Raw genomic sequence first — 17,219 nt, 5'->3', positions numbered from 1 at the left:
TAGCTAACCTCGATAATTACTAAACTACACAATTATCAAGCTATGACAAAGACAACTATGTAGCTAGCTAGCTAACACTGCACTAGTCAAATCGTTCCGTTGTAATGTATTAGTATCTACAGCGCTGCTAGTCGTTAACGGTTGGCTAGCTAGCAGTGGGTTTGATGATGACTAGGTGTGTTGACTAAGTCTGGAGTCTGGACAACGGCGTCGCGTCGCGGCTGGCTAGCTAACCTCGATAATTACTCTAAACTACACAATTATCTTAGATACAAAGACAGCAAAGACAACTATGTAGCTAGCTAACTAACACTAACACTAATCAAGTCGTTCCGTTGTAATGTAATAGTTTCTACAGTGCTGCTAGTCGGTAGAAGTTTATGTAGTCAAGTCGTTCCGTTGTAATGTAATAGTTTCTACAGTGCTGCTAGTCGGTAGAAGTTTATGTAGTCGAGTCAATATAATGCCACATACATTTTAGGTCAATATTTCTCAAAGGATGGAGTTATTTCCAGATATTCTGGAAAGTTAGCTAGCTAACTCATTGATCCAGCTTTCAGGAACAGTCCCTCTGATGCTGTACTGCCCAACAGAACAGAAAATCCATAGGTTATACATTTCAGAGGGGAAGTTAAACAAAACCCAAATAGAACTCTCCTTTCCAATACCCACATACATTTTCACAACACTTTCTTTTAAAAAATATATGAATTGCTAACATAAAAACATAGTCCATAAAATTAAGGTAAATGGTGGCAGAAAACAGGCCTCAGATGCCGCTTCCTAGGCCCGGAACAATCTGGGATTTATTTGACAAAGGGAGAGTACTGGAGGGAAGGATAGGGCTGGGTAGAGGGTTTTCCCCTACTTCTTTGTCTTAGCCTGGACAAGTATTTCAAGTGGCCACTTGTGCTGTTTTGCAGCATGCTTGAGCCTAGCCCTCTTCTCCTTTCAGCTGCCGCCCTCTTGCTCTCCTGAGCACTTCCAGATGGCTGACAGCCATACTCGAGATGTCGTCTTCGGTCTTCCAGCAGACTCTGCTGCCACTGTGTCTTGTCTACTGTTCCTGCTGACCTGATGTTTCTGCAGAGCCTTTGGTCCACCTCCCCAAACCTTGCATCCTCCTGTTTAAACATCGCCACTGTGGTCTTCTGTCTGGACTGCAGGGGGTACTTCAAAGTCTGCATTGCATTGAACGTTGAGATGTTCATGTTGGGGCTTCGTGTGTCAATGATGTCGTTCATCCAGCTAAACAAAGACTCAACCCTGGTACCATGAAAGACGGAAAGGGCACCTTTCACCACATTACCCAGGGCTGGATACTTCAGTGTCTGGGCCAAGACATGAGCCCACCACTCCACCATGTCATCTTCCTCCGTGAAGCTGGCCAGGCATGGATCAATGTTGTATCACATGATCTCCTGATGGAGATCACTGCTGGCTGGTGAGAGGTGGCCCAACATTGCGCTCAGCTTCTTCAACTGGATCGCTGCCTGCGAGTGGCCTCTCAAAATCGTGTCCAGAGTAGAAGGTGACGTCAGTGTGTGACTTTACAAGGGCAACTTCTTCTGCATGTAAAGTGCAGAGGTGGTGTAGGCTTTGGTGACCTGTTCCATGAAAGACTTCAGCAGCTGAAATATGGAACACCACAAAACTGACAATTACTACACGTTTTGAAACAATGACAAAAAAGATATCAACATATTTAATGTAATTTAAATTGCAGGGTACTAACAGCATGATTAGGATTCCTGGTTCTGAATCCATCTGCTTCCCACACCACATACATCTCCCTGGCAGACAGCAGCATCTTCTCCTGAAGTACCATCACTCCCATAGTCTTGGGTGACACTTTAGTTATGTATTCAGCTTTGACGAAGCAAGAAAAAAGCTGAAAAGTGTCAAGCTGTTTGTCGTGGAGCTTATGTACCAACGTCTGGCTACCCTGTGAATGTAAAACAACTGTTGTGAAATACAATATTGTATATACAAGTATAGCCAACAGTCGCAGATAGAAAATACCCACCTGAAAAAACATTTTGTCCTCCTTCAGGATAGCCAGTACACCCACGTAAATGCTGAGTTGTAGGTCACTTGTAGTGCCCTCATGCCACACCTTCCTGGTCACCCTCTTCCATCGGTCTTTTACTTTTTTTTTTTACTTTTACTTTCATGCCTGTGAAAACAGAATCAGTAAGTTAATTTTCAATAAGGTACATTTTGCTCATCACTGGTAACCATGATGTACACAAACTCAATACTAAGCTTAACATAGAACTAGTGATGACCTTCACCTTTTCTGTTGAGGTCCTCGTGCAAAGACTTGATCCGCGCTTGTGCCTTCTCGCTCACGTGGTGTTCTTTATAAATGTGTTCCAGTGGGTCCTTGTACAGCTCCTGGTCTTCGTTGCTCAGGAACCCGTAGTACAGGGCCTTGTAAGCCGGCAGCATTCTGTGTGTCAAATGCTGACATATGTAGACAACCAGCGATGGGACACAAACCTCTGAGGATTGGAGGCAGGGATGTTCAGGTACTGGCATATCTCCTTGAGGTACATCACCTGACAAAAAGAGACTATGAAATAATTTATTTCCATATACTGCCCCTTTAAGGTAGGATTGCACAGAAATAAGATAGATTTGGAATAAATTCAGTATTCAGATGAATTAATGAATCAAATGAATAAAGACTTAATTCATTACATGCATTGAGTGATAAGTAAATACCAAACATTCAAATATACTTTTTACTTGATCTGGAGACCACTGATGATCAGTGTGCAGATCATTGAAGAGCTGCTCAAGGGCACTGCAAACTTCTTTGCCGCATTGTGGATGTGATGACAGGAGTCTCCATTAACGTCGAGCAGGGTTGGACATTGCATCTGACGGATCCTTGTCTCGATGCCGGTCTTGCTACCTCTCAAGACCCTACAAGAATCCATCATCATGCTCACCAGAATTTTCCATGGGATGTTATCGTTGAAGAAGTTGCAGAGTGCCCTCTCCAAGCTGACGGCATTCACCTTGATGACCTCCAGGGACCCCAAGTGCTCCACTACCACCTTCCTCATGTCATCATGGTAGTAGCTTACCAGCATGGAGAGGACCTTCAAACCAAATAAAAATCAGGATTTATTTGTCAAATGCACAGTAAACATATGTTGACTGGACAATGAAATGCTTGTTCCTTGAGCTCTCCAACAATGTAAGATAAGATAAGAGAAGATTAAAACAAGATAAAAGTAGTGCAAATAGAGTAGAGACTATAGAATGGCAAATAGATATAAGAAAGCAATAATTAAATATGAGAACAACCTTCTTGTTGCTGTTAGATGTGCTCTCATCCAAGTAAAAAAAAAAGGGAAACCAGCTCAGGTTTGAGAAGGTCCTTTTGGAGAAGGTCCGCACTAGGCCATGGACCATCTTGTACGATGCCACTGTTGTTGAGAGCTTCATCCTCTCCAAAGCCACCTTGTCAATGGCAAGATTTTGCGCTAGCTCAACAATTACTGGAGCAATAGTGAAGGAGAGGGAATGCTCTGCTAGGACACCAAGGACCATAGCCTAGAAGACACAAACTATGAAATTAACTAAAAGTAGGCACACTACATACCGTTTTATCTTGTGTAAATTGCTCAACAGTGCTTATTTCACCTATACTAACAGTTTGCCTGACATGTGCTATGCTGACTTCACAAATAGTGATGCTGCTGACCTAACACACCTACCACTGCATTTGCTATGCGGTCCATAGGGGGAACGGGAAGCTGAGCCTGTTGATCCCTAATCTTCTCTGGCCCCCGGTGGAATGGTGCTGGTGGTGTCTCCCTGGTCTCCTACACTGCACGTTGTTATTACATTGTACACTTTCTGCCTGTGTACATCTGTTCTACAATGTTGGCATAATTTCACTCTTTCAGGCAGAGTACACCTGGCATACCCCTTTTTATCCACTGTATTGAAAAAGTGAGAAAGAGGGAAAGTTCTTTTCACCTCTATAGTGACACCCAGTTTAAACCAGGCCCAGCTCCAGCTACACTTAATCCCTGAATCCACTTGTTTAACAAACAACGCCTCATCTTCACCTAACTCTCTCATTCTGAAAATTAACCACTGAGGGAAAACATTAAGTCGTTAGCTATCTATGAACTAAGTACTAACTATCTAGTTAACATTTCTCACAGATTTCCATCAGGGTCCAGTGAGCAACTAACAACGTTATAGCTTGAGGAACGTTAAGGAGTTGTATACCAGTTAATACTATAGCTAATGTTAGCTCATCTGATGTTGTAACTTTAGCTAGCTAGCTAGCTAAAGCTAGCTGTCTGACTTTGTTAGCCAGCTAATTTTCACACCATAAACTCAATTATTTTATCAGCTCATTAAGTACACTTTATCACCTTCTCACCTCCGCCGGCAGGCTTCTCAACAACCTCTTCGTCCTCGCTTCTGCTGTAACTGGCAAACTGCTTTTCCACTCTCCGGGGTCTTTCCAGAGCGTGCTCTGATGCTGTAACTAGTAAGTTGGTCGTCTCTTCGCTCTTCAGTCGCATGCTACATTTTGTAATTTGTTAACGATTGGCTGAGCCTTGGATACAGCCAGTATTGCTGCAAACACGCATCACCCCCCTCCCCCCCTAAAACTTTCTCATCTGAACGATTTTGGATTCAAAATGTGAATTTCGCAGAAAAGTGACTAGTTTGCATCCCTGATAAAGTCAGAACATCTGCTGTCTCAGCCACTGCCTGTCACCAAGGGTGTAGCCTAAGGCTTGATCCTAGGCCCCACGGTCTTCTCAATTTACATCAACAAAGCTCAGGCAGTAGGAAGCTCTCTCATCAATTTATATGCAGATGATACCATCTCATACTCAGCTGGCCCCTCCCGGATTTTGGGTTAAACACTCTACAATAAAGCTTTCTTAGTGTCCAACAAGCTTTCTCTGCCCTTTACCTTGTTCTGAACACCTCCAAAACAAAGGTCATGTGGCCCTCTCCCCACAGGTGTGATTACCTCATACAAGTACTTGGGAGTATGGCTAGACGGTACACTGTCCTTCTCTCAGCACATATCAAAGCTGCAGGCTAAAGTTAAAACTAGACTTGGTTTCCTCTATTGTAATCGCTCCTCTTTCACCTCAGCTGCCAAACTAACCCTGATTCAGATGACCCTCCTACCCATGCTAGATTACAGAGACATATTTTATAGATCGGCAGGCAAGGGTGCTCTCGAGCGGCTAGATGTTCTTTACCATTTGGCCATCAGATTTGCCACCAATGCTCCTTATAGGACACATCACTGCACTCTATACTCCTCTGTAAACTGGTCATCTCTGTATACCCGTCGCAAGACACACTGGTTGAGTCTTATTTATATAACACTCTTAGGCCTCACTCCCCCCTATCTGAAATATCTACTGCAGCCCTCATCCTCCACATACAACACCCGTTCTGCCAGTCACATTCTGTTAAAGGTCCCCAAAGCACACACATCCCTGGGCCGCTCGTCTTTTCAGTTCGCTGCAGCTAGCGACTGGAACGAGCTGCAACAAACACTCAAACTGGACATTTTTATCTCAATCTCTTCATTCAAAGACTCAATCATGGACACTCTTACTGACAGTTGTGGCTGCTTCGCGTGATGTATTGTTGTCTCTACCTTCTTGCCCTTCGTGCTGTTGTCTGTGCCCAAAAATGTTTCTAACCTGTGATATGCTGCTACCATGTTCTGCTGCTACCATGTTGTCTTGCTACCATGTTTTTGTCATGTTGTGTTGCTGCCATGCTATGATGTCATGTGTTGCTGCCATGCTGTGTTGTTGTCTAAGATCTCTCTTTATGTAGTGTTGTCTCTCTTTTCCTGATGTGTCCCCGCAGGAGGCTTTTTGCCTTTTGGTAGGCCGTCATTGTAAATAAGATTTTGTTATTAACTGACTTGGCTAGTTAAATAAAGGTTAAATAAAAATATTTTTAAAAATGGTTTTCCTTCTGGAAGGTTCTCCCATCTCCACAGAGGAATTCTAGAGCTCTGTCAGTGACCATCGGGTTCTTGGTCACCTTCCTGACCAAGCCCTTTCTCCCCCGATTGCTCAGTTTGGCTGGGCGGCCAGAACTTGGAAGACTCTTGGTGGTTTCAAACGTCTTCCATTTAGGAATGGAGGAGGCCACTCTGGCCTTGGGGACCTTCAATGCTGCAGAAATGTTTTGGTACCCTTCCCCAAATCTCTGCCTCGACACAATCCTGTCTCGGAGCTCTACAGATAATTCCTTCGACCTCATGGCTTAGTTTTTGCTCTGACATGCACTATCAACTATGGGACCTTATATAGACAGATGTGTGCCTTTCCAAATCATGTCCAATCAATTGAATTTACCACAGGTGGACTCCAATCAAGTTGTAGAAACATCAAGGATGATCAATGGAAACAGGATGAACCTGAGCTCAATTTCGAGTCTCATAGCAAAGGGTCTGAATACTTATTTACATAAGGTATCTGTTTTTTTGTTTTAATAAATTTGCAAACATTTCTAAAAACCTGTTTTTGCTTTGTCATTATGGGATAATGTGTGTAGATTGAGGGAAAAAAATTAAAAACTCAGCAAAAAAAAGAAATGCCTGTCCCGTCCTGACCCTAGAAAGATGTCATTTTCTATAGTAGTGTAGGGCAGGGCGTGACAGGGGGTGTTTTTGGTTAATCTATGTTTTCTATTTCTATGTTTAGGTTCTAGTTTGTCTATTTCTATGTTGGGATTGTTTGGAGTTGATCTCTAATTGGAGGCAGCTGATCCTCATTGCCTCTGATTAGAGATCATTTTTAAGTAGGGGTTTTTCTCATTGTTGTTTGTGGGTTATTATCTTTTGAGTAGTGTGTTTTCCTCTCTGCGTCACAGTTTGTTGTTTTTGTGTTTTCAAGTTATTTATGTATTGCATTCAGTTTCACGTCTAATAAATATGTGGAACTACGAACACGCTGCATTTTGGTCCGCTCCTTCGAACAGCCGTGACAACGTCCCTTTTTCAGGACCCTGTCTTTCAAAAATAATTCGTAAAAAATCCAAATAACTTCACAGATCTTCATTGTAAAGGGTTTAAACACTGTTTCCCATGCTTGTTCAATGAACCATAAACAATTAATGAACATGCACCTGTGGAATGGTTGTTAAGACACTAACAGCTTACAGACGGTAGGCAATTAAGGTTACAGTTATGAAAACTTAGGTCACTAAAGAGGCCTTTCTACTGACTCTGAAAAACACCAAAAGAAAGATGCCCAGGGTCCCTGCTCATCTGCGTGAACGTGCCTTAGGCATGCTGCAAGGAGGCATGAGGACTGCAGATGTGGCCAGGGCAATAAATTGCCATGTCCGTACTGTGAGACGCCTAAGACAGCGCTACAGGGAGACAGGACGGACAACTGATCATCCTCGCAGTGGCAGACCACGTGTAACAACACTTGCACAGGATCGGTACATCCGAATATCACACCTGCGGGACAGGTACAGGATGGCAACAACAACTGCCCAAGTTACACCAGGAACGCACAATCTCTCCATCAGTGCTCAGACTGTCTGCAATCGGCTGAGAGAAGCTAAACTAAGGGCTTGTAGGCCTGTTATAAGGCAAGTCCTCACCAGACATCACCGGCAACAACGTCGCCTATGGGCACAAACCCATCGTCGCTGGACCAGACAGGACTGGCAAAAAGTGCTCTTCACTGACGAGTCGCGGTTTTGTCTCACCAGGGGTGATGGTCAGATTCTCACAACAAGAACTGGCAAATCTGGTGCAGTCCATGAGGAGGAGATGCACTGCAGTACTTAATGCAGCTGGTGGCCACACCAGATACTGACTGTTACTTTTGATTTTGACCCCCCTTTGTTCAGGGACACATTATTCCATTTCTGTTAGTCACATGTCTGTGGAACTTGTTCAGTTTATGTCTCAGTTGTTGAATCTTGTTATGTTCATGCAAATATTTACACATGTTAAGTTTGCTGAAAATAAAGGCAGTTGACAGTGAGAGGACATTTCTTTTTTTGCTGAGTTTATAATCAATTTTAGAATAAGGCTGTAACTTAACAAAATGTGGAAAAGGGGAAGGGGTCTGAATACTTCCAAATACACTATCTTTCTATTGATTCCATTACTTTTAGAAAGCTCATTCAACAGAATATATACAGTGCCTTCAGAAGGTATTCACACCCCTTGATCATTTACATATTTTGTTGTGTTACAGCCTGAATTTAAAATAGATGAAATTGGGATTTTTGTTTGTCACTTGCCTACACACACACACACAATACCCCATAATGTCAAAGTGGAATTATGTTTTTCAAAATTTTTACAAATAGAAAATGAAAAGCTGAAATGTCTTGAGTCAATAAGTATTCAACCCCTTTGTTATGGGAAGCATAACATCATAAGCATAAGCATCTCTATGGGGGTACCACAGGGTTCAATTCTTGGGCCAACTCTTTTCTCTGTATACATCAATGATGTCGCTCTTGCTGCTGGTGAATCTCTGATCCACCTCTACGCAGACGACACCATTCTGTATACTTCTGGCCCTTCTTTGGACACTGTGTTAACAACCCTCCAGACGAGCTTCAATGCCATTCAACTCTCCTTCCGTGGTCTCCAACTGCTCCTAAACACAAGTAAAACTAAATGCATGCTCTTCAACCGATCGCTGCCTGCACCTGCCCGCCTGTCCAGCATCACTTCTCTGGACGGTTCTAACGTAGAATTTGTGGACAACTACAAATACCTAGGTGTCTGGTTAGACTGTATACTGTCCTTCCAGACTCACATCAATCATCTCCAATCCAAAGTTAAATCTAGAATTGGCTTCCTATTTCGCAACAAAGCATCCTTCACTCATGCTGCCAAACATACCCTCGTAAAACTGACCATCCTACCAATCCTTGATTTCGGCGATGTCATTTACAAAATAGCCTTCAATACCCTACTCAACAAGCTGGATGCAGTCTATCACAGTGCCATCCGTTTGTCACCAAAGCCCCATATACTACCCACCACTGCGACCTGTACGCTCTCGTTGGCTGGCCCTCGCTTCATAATCGTCGCCAAACACATTGGCTCCAGGTCATCTACAAGACCCTGCTAGGTAAAGTCCCCCCTTATCTCCGCTCACTGGTCACCATAGCAGCACCCACCTGTAGCACGCGCTCCAGCAGGTATACCTCTCTGGTCACCCCTAAAGCCAACTCCTCCTTTGGTCGTCTCTCCTTCCAGTTCTCTGCTGCCAATGACTGGAACGAACTACAAAAATCTCTGAAACTGGAAACACTTATCTCCCTCACTAGCTTTAAGCACCAGCTATCAGAGCAGCTCCCAGATCACTGCACCTGTACATAGCCCATCTATTATTTAGCCCAAACTACTACCTCTTCCCCTACTGTATTTATTTATTTTGCTCCTTTGCACCATATTTTTTATATTTTAACTTTGAACTTTCTTCAAACTACAAATCTACCATTCCAGTGTTTTACTTGCTATACTTTATTTACTTTGCCACCATGGCCTTTTTTTGCCTTTACCTCCCTTATCTCACATCATTTGCTCACATTGTATATAGTCTTTTTTCTACTGCATCATTGATTGTATGTTGTTTTACTCCATGTGTAACTCTGTGTTTTTGTATGTTGTCGAACTGCTTTGCTTTATCTTGGCCAGGTCGCAATTGTAAATGAGAACTTGTTCCCAACTTGCCGACCTGGTTAAATAAAGGTGAAATAAATAAAAATAAATAAAAAAATAAATATGTTCAGGAGTAAAACTGTGCTTAACAAGTCACATAATAAGTTGCATGGACTCACTGTGTGCAAAAATAGTGTTCAACATGATTTTTGAATGACTAGCTCATTTCTGTACCCCACACAATTATCTGTCAGGTCCTTCAGACCAGCAGTGAATTTCAAACACAGATTCATCCACACAGACCCTGAAGGTTTTCCAATGCCTCGCAAAGAAAGGCACCAATTGGTAGATGGGGGAAAAAAAGGCAGACATTGAATATCCCTTCGAGCATGGTGAAGTTATTAATTACACTTTGGATGGTGTATCAGAGCACGTGAGCGGAGTTGAGCGGTTGGAAATCCCGCGCACTGCTCCATGTCCATTCCAACCGCTCCGCTAAAAGGCGCTCAGCGCTCAAAAGGAAAAAAACTGCAGCTCCAAATTTTCTCCATTCATTAAAAATCCCAATTTAACCAACACCCATCTATTTTTGTGACTACCTGGACCTACCATTTGGTTTTGAAGTATTGAAACCAAACCATAGATTTGAATGAAAGGTACTTGAATAAACATGAAAAGGTGAATGTAAGAAGTGCACATCATTTCGAATAGGCTACATGTCATATTAAACAGCATATAGACACTCTAAATAGGTCAGGAGCCAGACAGGGAGCCTAAGGAGGAATGAAAATGAATTCTTTATTATTATTATTATTATAATATATTATTTCAATTATTTCAAGGCTACAAAGAAATACATTGTGAAGCATTTGTGAGTGGGACACAATAGGCTGGTAGGACATCATTCAATCAAATGTATTTATAAAGCCCTTTCTAAATCAGCCGATGTCACAAAGTGCTGTACAGAAACCCAGCCTAAAACCCCAAACAGCAAGCAATGCAAATGTAGAAGCACGGTGGCTAGGAAAAACTCCCTAGAAAGGCCAGAACCTAGGAAGAGACCTAGAGAGGAACCAGGCTCGGAGGGGTGGCCAGTCCTCTTCTGGCTGTGCCGGGTGGAGATTATAACAGAACATGGCCAAGATGTTCAAACGTTCATAGATGACCAGCAGGGTCAGATAATAATAATCACAGTGGTTGTAGAGGGTGCAACAGCACCTCAGGAGTAAATGTCAGTTGGCTTTTCATAGCCGATTATTCAGTTAGAGACAGCAGGTGCGGTAGAGAGAGCAGGTCCAAGGACAAGGTAGCACGTCCAGTGAACAGGTCAGGGTTCCATAGCCGCAGGCAGAACAGTTGAAGCATTGTATTAAATTATTATAGTCTATCAATTGTGCATATAGGCTGTGACTTAGAATTAAATACAAATTAAATGAAAAATGACTTAGTGCCTTGGAATTCATTTTTTGATTTCATTTTTAGATACACGAGTTTGGACAGTCCGGGGCTTTTGGCTCATGCGATGGTGCCTAGAGAACAGGCCAGCAGCAGTGAATAATCTCTACCCACTTGCAAAGCCACTGGGGATGCTAAACACCTTTTTGCCCACTCTTGCCAGGCTGTTTTAAGTTTTTCTATAGGTAGGCCTAAAGGTTTTTAGGCAAAATAACCCAATCAAAACGGAAAGCTCCTTGAACATGGGAATATGCCAGGCCTATTGGGCCAAAATTAATTATGACCTATTGTATAGGTAATAGAACAAAAATGAATGAAACGTTTAAGATATCTGATGTTTTTCTTCCTACTCATCTTTGTACGTCACCTTAATTTAGCACCTGTGTGTTCTATCAGTTTCTTTATGAAAATATTTAGCGAACTCCATGACAGTAGCTAAAGCAAGGGGCTTTAGCAGGACACAAGTTGACTACAAATGCATGCTGGGCCGGGCATGCCCAGACCTCATGAAGTGAACGCTACTAGAGCAAAATTGGAGCGGGCAAGAAGGCTGGATGCTCCAGCATTTGGGAATCTCGCTACACGCTCCAGTCAAATTGGTCACGCTCTGCTCCAGCTCCGCTCACATACTCTGGTATCAATATACCCAGCCAATACAAAGATGAGCTTCCTTCCTATCTCGTTTGCCGGAGAGGAAGGAAACCGCTCAGGGATTTCATCATGAGGCCAGTGGTGACTTTAAAATGTTACAGAGTTGAATGGCTGTGATAAGAAAAAATTGAGGATGGATCAACAACATTGTAGTTACTCCATAATACTAACCTAATTGACAGAGTGAAAAGAAGGAAGTCTGTACAGAATAAAAATATTCAAAAACATGCATCCTGTTTGCAAAAAGGAACTAAAGTAAAACTGCAAGAAATGTGGCACAGCAATTAACTTTTTGTCCTGAATACAAAGTGGTGTGTGTTGTATTGGATTTGACCCAAACATAACTGAGTACCACTTTCCATATTTTCAAGCATAGTGGTAGCAGCATCATGTTATGGGTGTGCTTGTAATCATTAAGGACTGTGGAGTTTTTCAGGATAAGAACATTTATGGAATGGAGGTAAATACAGGCAAAATCCTTGAGGAAAATCTGGTTGCTTTGCACCAGACACTGCGAGATGAATTCACCTTTCAGCAGGACAATAGCCTAAAACACAAGGCCACACCTACACTGTAGTTGCTTAACAAGAAGACAGTGAATGTTCCTGAGTGGCCGAGTTACAGTTTTTAATTAAATCTGCTTGAAAATCTATGGCAAGACTTGAAATTGGCTGTCCAGCAATGATCAACAATCAATTTGAGAGCTTGAAGAATTTTGAAAATAATAAAATGGGCAAATATAGTACAATCCTGGTGTGCAAAGCACTTACTCTTACCCAGAAAGACTCACAGCTGTAATCACTGCCAACGGTGGTTCTAATGTTTTGACTCAGGGGTGTGAATACTTCTGAAATATTATTGTATTTAATTTTCAATAAATTAGCATAATTTTCAATAAATTAGCATAATTTTCAATAAATTAGCAAAAACATGTTTTCACTTCAATGTTTAATCCATTTTCAATTCAGGCTCTAACAACAAAATGTGGAATAAGTCAAGGGGTATACTTTCTGAAGGCACTGTTTAAATGTGATTGTCACCACCTTTCACATCTCAGTGGTTTAGCTGGGTCCTGAAAACAATTCTGTCATGTTGTGTTGCTACCATGATGTTGTTAGCAAGCCAGCTAATCCATCACTGCGTTCACCGGGTTCATCAGTAAACAGACAATTACTGCTGAACCAGTAAATTGGGGCATTCAAATGCTGTCGGAGATTCAAGGTGGAAACTCAGAATTTGATACCCGAGTCTACGAGTTGACAAGTTTCATCACTGACCTTTCACCTTTTCAACCAAAAGATGATGGATCAGAGCCATTTACAGCCCTAATAATGTGGACAATGTAGCTAGTTTGACCACATTTCCAACATTAGCAAGCTAGCTAAAATGTAAGTTCTACGGGTTAAAAAGAGGTTAATACTAAAATGTTATTTCATCACTGAAATTGTTGTGAGTATATCAATTATCCCTGCTAGTCATATAATCTATTATTGCATGTTGCATTGTTGTTGAGTTGTCCGACTTTCAGGGATACTTCCCTCAAACTACAAATGTATGTGTTTTTATCCCTACCTTGTCTGTATCAATTGACCCAGGCCGCTATTAAGTGCTTAGTTCAGTTGTTTTGTTATGTTACATTACAACAGCCTCTGGCTAACATGAACCTCCTGAGACCAACACTGAATGGATGCCAATCGGGCATGTTCAGAGTGCTATAACACATTTCTTAATCAATAAAATGCCATGAGTTGGCACTCACCTATCCTCTTTGTTGACCTGATAGTAGTAGGACCGCTGGCGTATGGCCGAGTAGAACGAGAACGCCTCATTCAGGTAACTTGTTTCTGAGGTACGAAGGCTACGACACAAAAAGAGAAAATGTGTGCTAAGACCTCTGTATTGACTGTGACACTAGTACCAGGTAGTTCCCGAATAAGTGTATGAACGAAACAGATTTCATCAACTTAAAACTACAAATCTTTAGCGAACGCTTTTTAAAATACAAATTCTGCATGTCAGCTTGGTAGCTTGTTTTTATACTGTAAAAATTGGACATGGGACTCAGGTCCCAGAGAGTGTTTATTTTGCCACCAATTTTTGATTGTGTCTCAGTCTTTCATAATTCAGGTATGCATATTATTATGTTATTCATATTAATTTGAATGCCGAAAAAGTAAGTCATTTTAGTTGACAATATTGTTTTCTTATTTTTAGCCATTGTATATTTGTATTGCTTAATTCACAGGTGCATGCAAACAGGGCTACACAAATTGCAGTTAATATTCAGATTTTTTTTTACTGTACTTTTTCAATTTCACCATTTGTGCACATCCGAATAACGAATTCAGATTCTGGCCTACCCCTAGGTCCTAGATCCTAGACCAACCTCCCTATCAAGTACCAGAATTTGTATGAACCAGGATTCATTATCACACAAGTTACAGCATGGATCAGACCTACAATATGTTCCAGGATATGAATGGGACAGATATGTGACACAACCAAGGGTTGGAACCAGTTCAGGGAACTGTAAACTGTAAACTGGAAAATAAACACTGAGGAACAGAACCAGAACGCAAACGTTATTTTAGAAGCATGGGAACCGGTTAATAACGTTATTTTAAATTCCAGGCATTTTTTTTTGACCCACAAACAAATGCAACAAAGCACCTATGCAAAGCCACCACTGTCACTCAAACTTATTCCAGTGTCTCCCTGCCAGCTGAAAATATTTGCCTGTGTGTGTGTGTGTGTGTGTGTGTGTGTGTGTGTGTGTGTGTGTGTGTGTGTGTGTGTGTGTGTGTGTAGGCTATCTGCCCCTCTCCCTCCCTCTGAAGCATGCATCGTCTTTTGTAGCTACTGACATTACAGGCGTGATTCAGGAGAGATATTTTTTAATTAGAGAACAATGGATTAACTTTTTCAATGCTAGTTGAGAATACTGTAGTTATCACGTTGGATGTATTAACTACAAAAAGGTAGGATGTGTTTTGATTTTAATTCTGGTGCCACTCTGCACACACAAGACTTCATAGAAGCCACTCCTCCATAGGTATAATTCTGTGGGCCTAATTCAGATAATGCATGTCATGTCAACAACAAGATGCCCAGCGCTTCATGCACAGCTCTCTCCTCACCTGCAAAATTTCAGTCGCATCCTACACCACACTTGTCTGTCCAATGCATGTATGTAGCTTGCCCTCTCCATAGCAAGCTGCTCTATCAATTGGTGAAGTCATTTAATGTCGAGATAAATGTAAAATAAAAACAGATTGAGGTTTAAAAAGGAATGATATAAACTATTACTTTTTTGTGGTTCGAACCGGTTCAGAACTTTATTTTGCTGGTCGGAATATCAAAAATATAATAATGGTACTGTTCAAAACAAAACAATTGGAAAATAATTTTGATTCCAACCCCTGGACACAACATCCTAAAATGGAGGTGGTGTGCGCGTGTGTGGTGATGTGGTGCAGTTGGAGGACACTTACTAGTAGTGATAGTAGAGCTGGCCTATTTTGGATGCCACCTCCCCTATCTGCCATCTCTTCAGGCCATGCCGATTTTCCAGGACCTGCCTGCTCACAAGCAAAAATAGAAAAAAATAAGCAATGCCGTGTTTAAAACGAACATTTAGGCCAACACATTGAAGATGTATAGGCCTTTAAACTGTCAAACATAACAATCCAAAGATAGAGGCTAGTATACTTCACACAAACAGACTCTGCCCATATTTTAAATGCTGACATTTTAGGAGATACCAATAACTGTTTTTCCTCCTTCCTGAGAGTCAACTGAACTCTGTCCTTTTTGAGCTATTAAAGACTAAATTATAAACTGGGTGGTGATTGGCCGACAGCCATGGCAAATCAGACCGTATACCACGGGTACGACAAAAACATTTATTTGTACTGCTCTAACTTCGTTGGTATCCAGTTCATAATAGCAATAAGGCACCTCGGGGGTTTGTGATATATGGCTAATATACCACGGCTAAGGGCTGTGTCCAGGCACTCTGCATTGCGTCGAGTTTAATAACAGCCCTAAGTCGTGGTATACTGGCCATATACCACACCCCCTCTCGCCTTATTGCTTAAATATATTCTCTGTGAGCAGGGATTGAATATCTCTGAGCACTGCATCTCTACATCTCATCATCTAGGCTCAAACGTTCTTGATCTATCCATTTGGGGAAATGTGTGTGAGAGAAAGGAGCTGTCAGTGGTCAGCTGACCTGTGCTGCTGCTGAAACTTCCACAGCTTGGTGTAGACGTCAAAGGTGCGCCCGAAGTAGGACTGCCACTGCTTGTGCCTGTACTGAGGAAGATCTCTGCGAGAGACAAGAGGGGAAGGGGTTAAGAGGGGGTGAGAGGAAGGAAAATGCAGCTAAGTAGCACAGTCTAAAACTTTCTCTCCGGATGCGAGAAAGGGCAACCTTCGAGCCTTCCAACACCATAACAAATGAAGACATCGTAATGTGATGACACCTCTTCATTAGAGCTTAGTGCCTTGTCTTGGCAGGATTAGGGGAGGCCTTTACTGCTACAAATATATAATTGACATTTAACTCTATTTGCAGGTGTAAATACTACATGTATCACCTTTAAAACAGTTTATTATTTTTGTGAATTCTATTCAACATTTTTGTTGCTACCTATGAATTTTTGGTATTTTATTAGGACCCCCATTAGCTGTTGCAAAAGCAGCAGCTACTCTTCCTGGTGTCCACACAAAACATAATACAGAACATCATTAAACAAGAACAGCTCAAGGACAGAACTACAAACATTTTTAAAAAGGCACACGTAGCCTACATATAAATGTTTATTTTACCTTTATTTAACTAGGCAAGTCAGTTAAGAACAAATTCTTATTTTCGATGACGGCCTAGGAACAGTGGGTTAACTGCCTTGTTCTGTGGCAGGACGACAGATTTTAAACTTGTCAGCTCGGGGATTCAATCTTGCAACCTTTCGGTTACTAGTCTAAAGCTCTAACTACTAGGCTACCTACAATGCATACACACAAACTATCTAGGTCAAATAGGGGAGAGGCGTTGTGCCGCAAGGTGTTAAGTTTGTTTTTCTAAACCAGGTTTGCTGTTTGTTTGAGCAATATGAGATGGGAGGAAGTTCCATGCAATAAGGGCTCTATATAATACTGTACGTTTTCTTGAATTTGTTCTGATTTTGGGGAATATAAAAAGACCGCTGGTGGCATGTCTGGTGGGATAAGTGTGTGTGTCAGAGCTGTGTGTAAGTTGACTATGCAAACAACTTGGGATTTTCAACAAATTAATGTTTCTTATAAAAATAAGAAGTGATACAGTCATTCTCTCCTCAACTCTTAGCCAAGAGAGACTGGCATGCATAGTATTAATATTAGCCCTCTGATTACAATTAAGAGCAAAACGTGCCACTCTGTTCTGGGCCAGCTGCAGCTTAACTAG

At 41.8% G+C, this 17,219-nt stretch overlaps 2 protein-coding genes across 4 annotated transcripts in view; both read right to left on the bottom strand.

Annotated features, from left to right (window-relative positions):
• The window catches only part of LOC115203768 (protein SCAI-like), a 60,298-nt gene that overhangs the window by 18,856 nt on the left and 24,223 nt on the right, over nucleotides 1-17,219 (bottom strand). The window contains exons 4-6 of the mRNA XM_029768743.1: nucleotides 16,005-16,100; nucleotides 15,262-15,348; nucleotides 13,530-13,628 (exon numbers count right to left, since the gene is read on the bottom strand). Coding sequence (XP_029624603.1) covers nucleotides 13,530-13,628; nucleotides 15,262-15,348; nucleotides 16,005-16,100 — 282 coding nt within the window. The remainder of the gene's footprint in view (nucleotides 1-13,529; nucleotides 13,629-15,261; nucleotides 15,349-16,004; nucleotides 16,101-17,219) is intronic.
• LOC115203766 (uncharacterized) lies at nucleotides 390-3,565 on the bottom strand. 3 transcript variants are annotated; one of them, XR_003880247.1, is made up of 4 exons: nucleotides 2,295-2,625; nucleotides 2,027-2,176; nucleotides 1,736-1,945; nucleotides 390-1,631 (listed from the first exon to the last, which is right to left on the bottom strand). XR_003880247.1 is itself a non-coding variant. In XM_029768742.1 (4 exons), exons 1-3 carry the CDS (start codon nucleotides 3,562-3,564, stop codon nucleotides 2,460-2,462), a joined length of 501 nt encoding a protein of 166 aa, XP_029624602.1. In that variant the 5' UTR covers nucleotide 3,565; the 3' UTR covers nucleotides 2,162-2,176; nucleotides 2,295-2,459. The 3 variants fall into 3 exon arrangements, 2 of the variants coding, with proteins under 2 accessions (XP_029624602.1, XP_029624601.1); XM_029768742.1 differs by lacking the exons at nucleotides 390-1,631; nucleotides 1,736-1,945 and adding exons at nucleotides 2,958-3,110; nucleotides 3,319-3,565 and having other exon boundaries at nucleotides 2,162-2,176; nucleotides 2,295-2,561; XM_029768741.1 differs by lacking the exons at nucleotides 390-1,631; nucleotides 1,736-1,945; nucleotides 2,027-2,176 and adding exons at nucleotides 2,745-3,110; nucleotides 3,319-3,565 and having other exon boundaries at nucleotides 2,294-2,575.

This window comes from Salmo trutta, chromosome 12 (genome assembly GCF_901001165.1).
Source record: "Salmo trutta chromosome 12, fSalTru1.1, whole genome shotgun sequence".
Taxonomy (NCBI): domain Eukaryota; kingdom Metazoa; phylum Chordata; class Actinopteri; order Salmoniformes; family Salmonidae; genus Salmo; species Salmo trutta.
The sequence above is the reverse complement of the archived record's forward strand: the minus strand, read 5'-3'. Positions and strand labels throughout refer to the sequence as shown.

Bases quoted from the DNA above. Each gene is read 5' to 3' on its own strand.
- LOC115203766 (XM_029768741.1), bottom strand. From the start codon at position 3,564: ATGGTCCTTGGTGTCCTAGCAGAGCATTCCCTCTCCTTCACTATTGCT. The intron at 3,111-3,318 runs GTTGTTCTCATA...TTTGGTTTGAAG, and splicing joins CATCTAACAGCAACAAGAAG to GTCCTCTCCATGCTGGTAAG.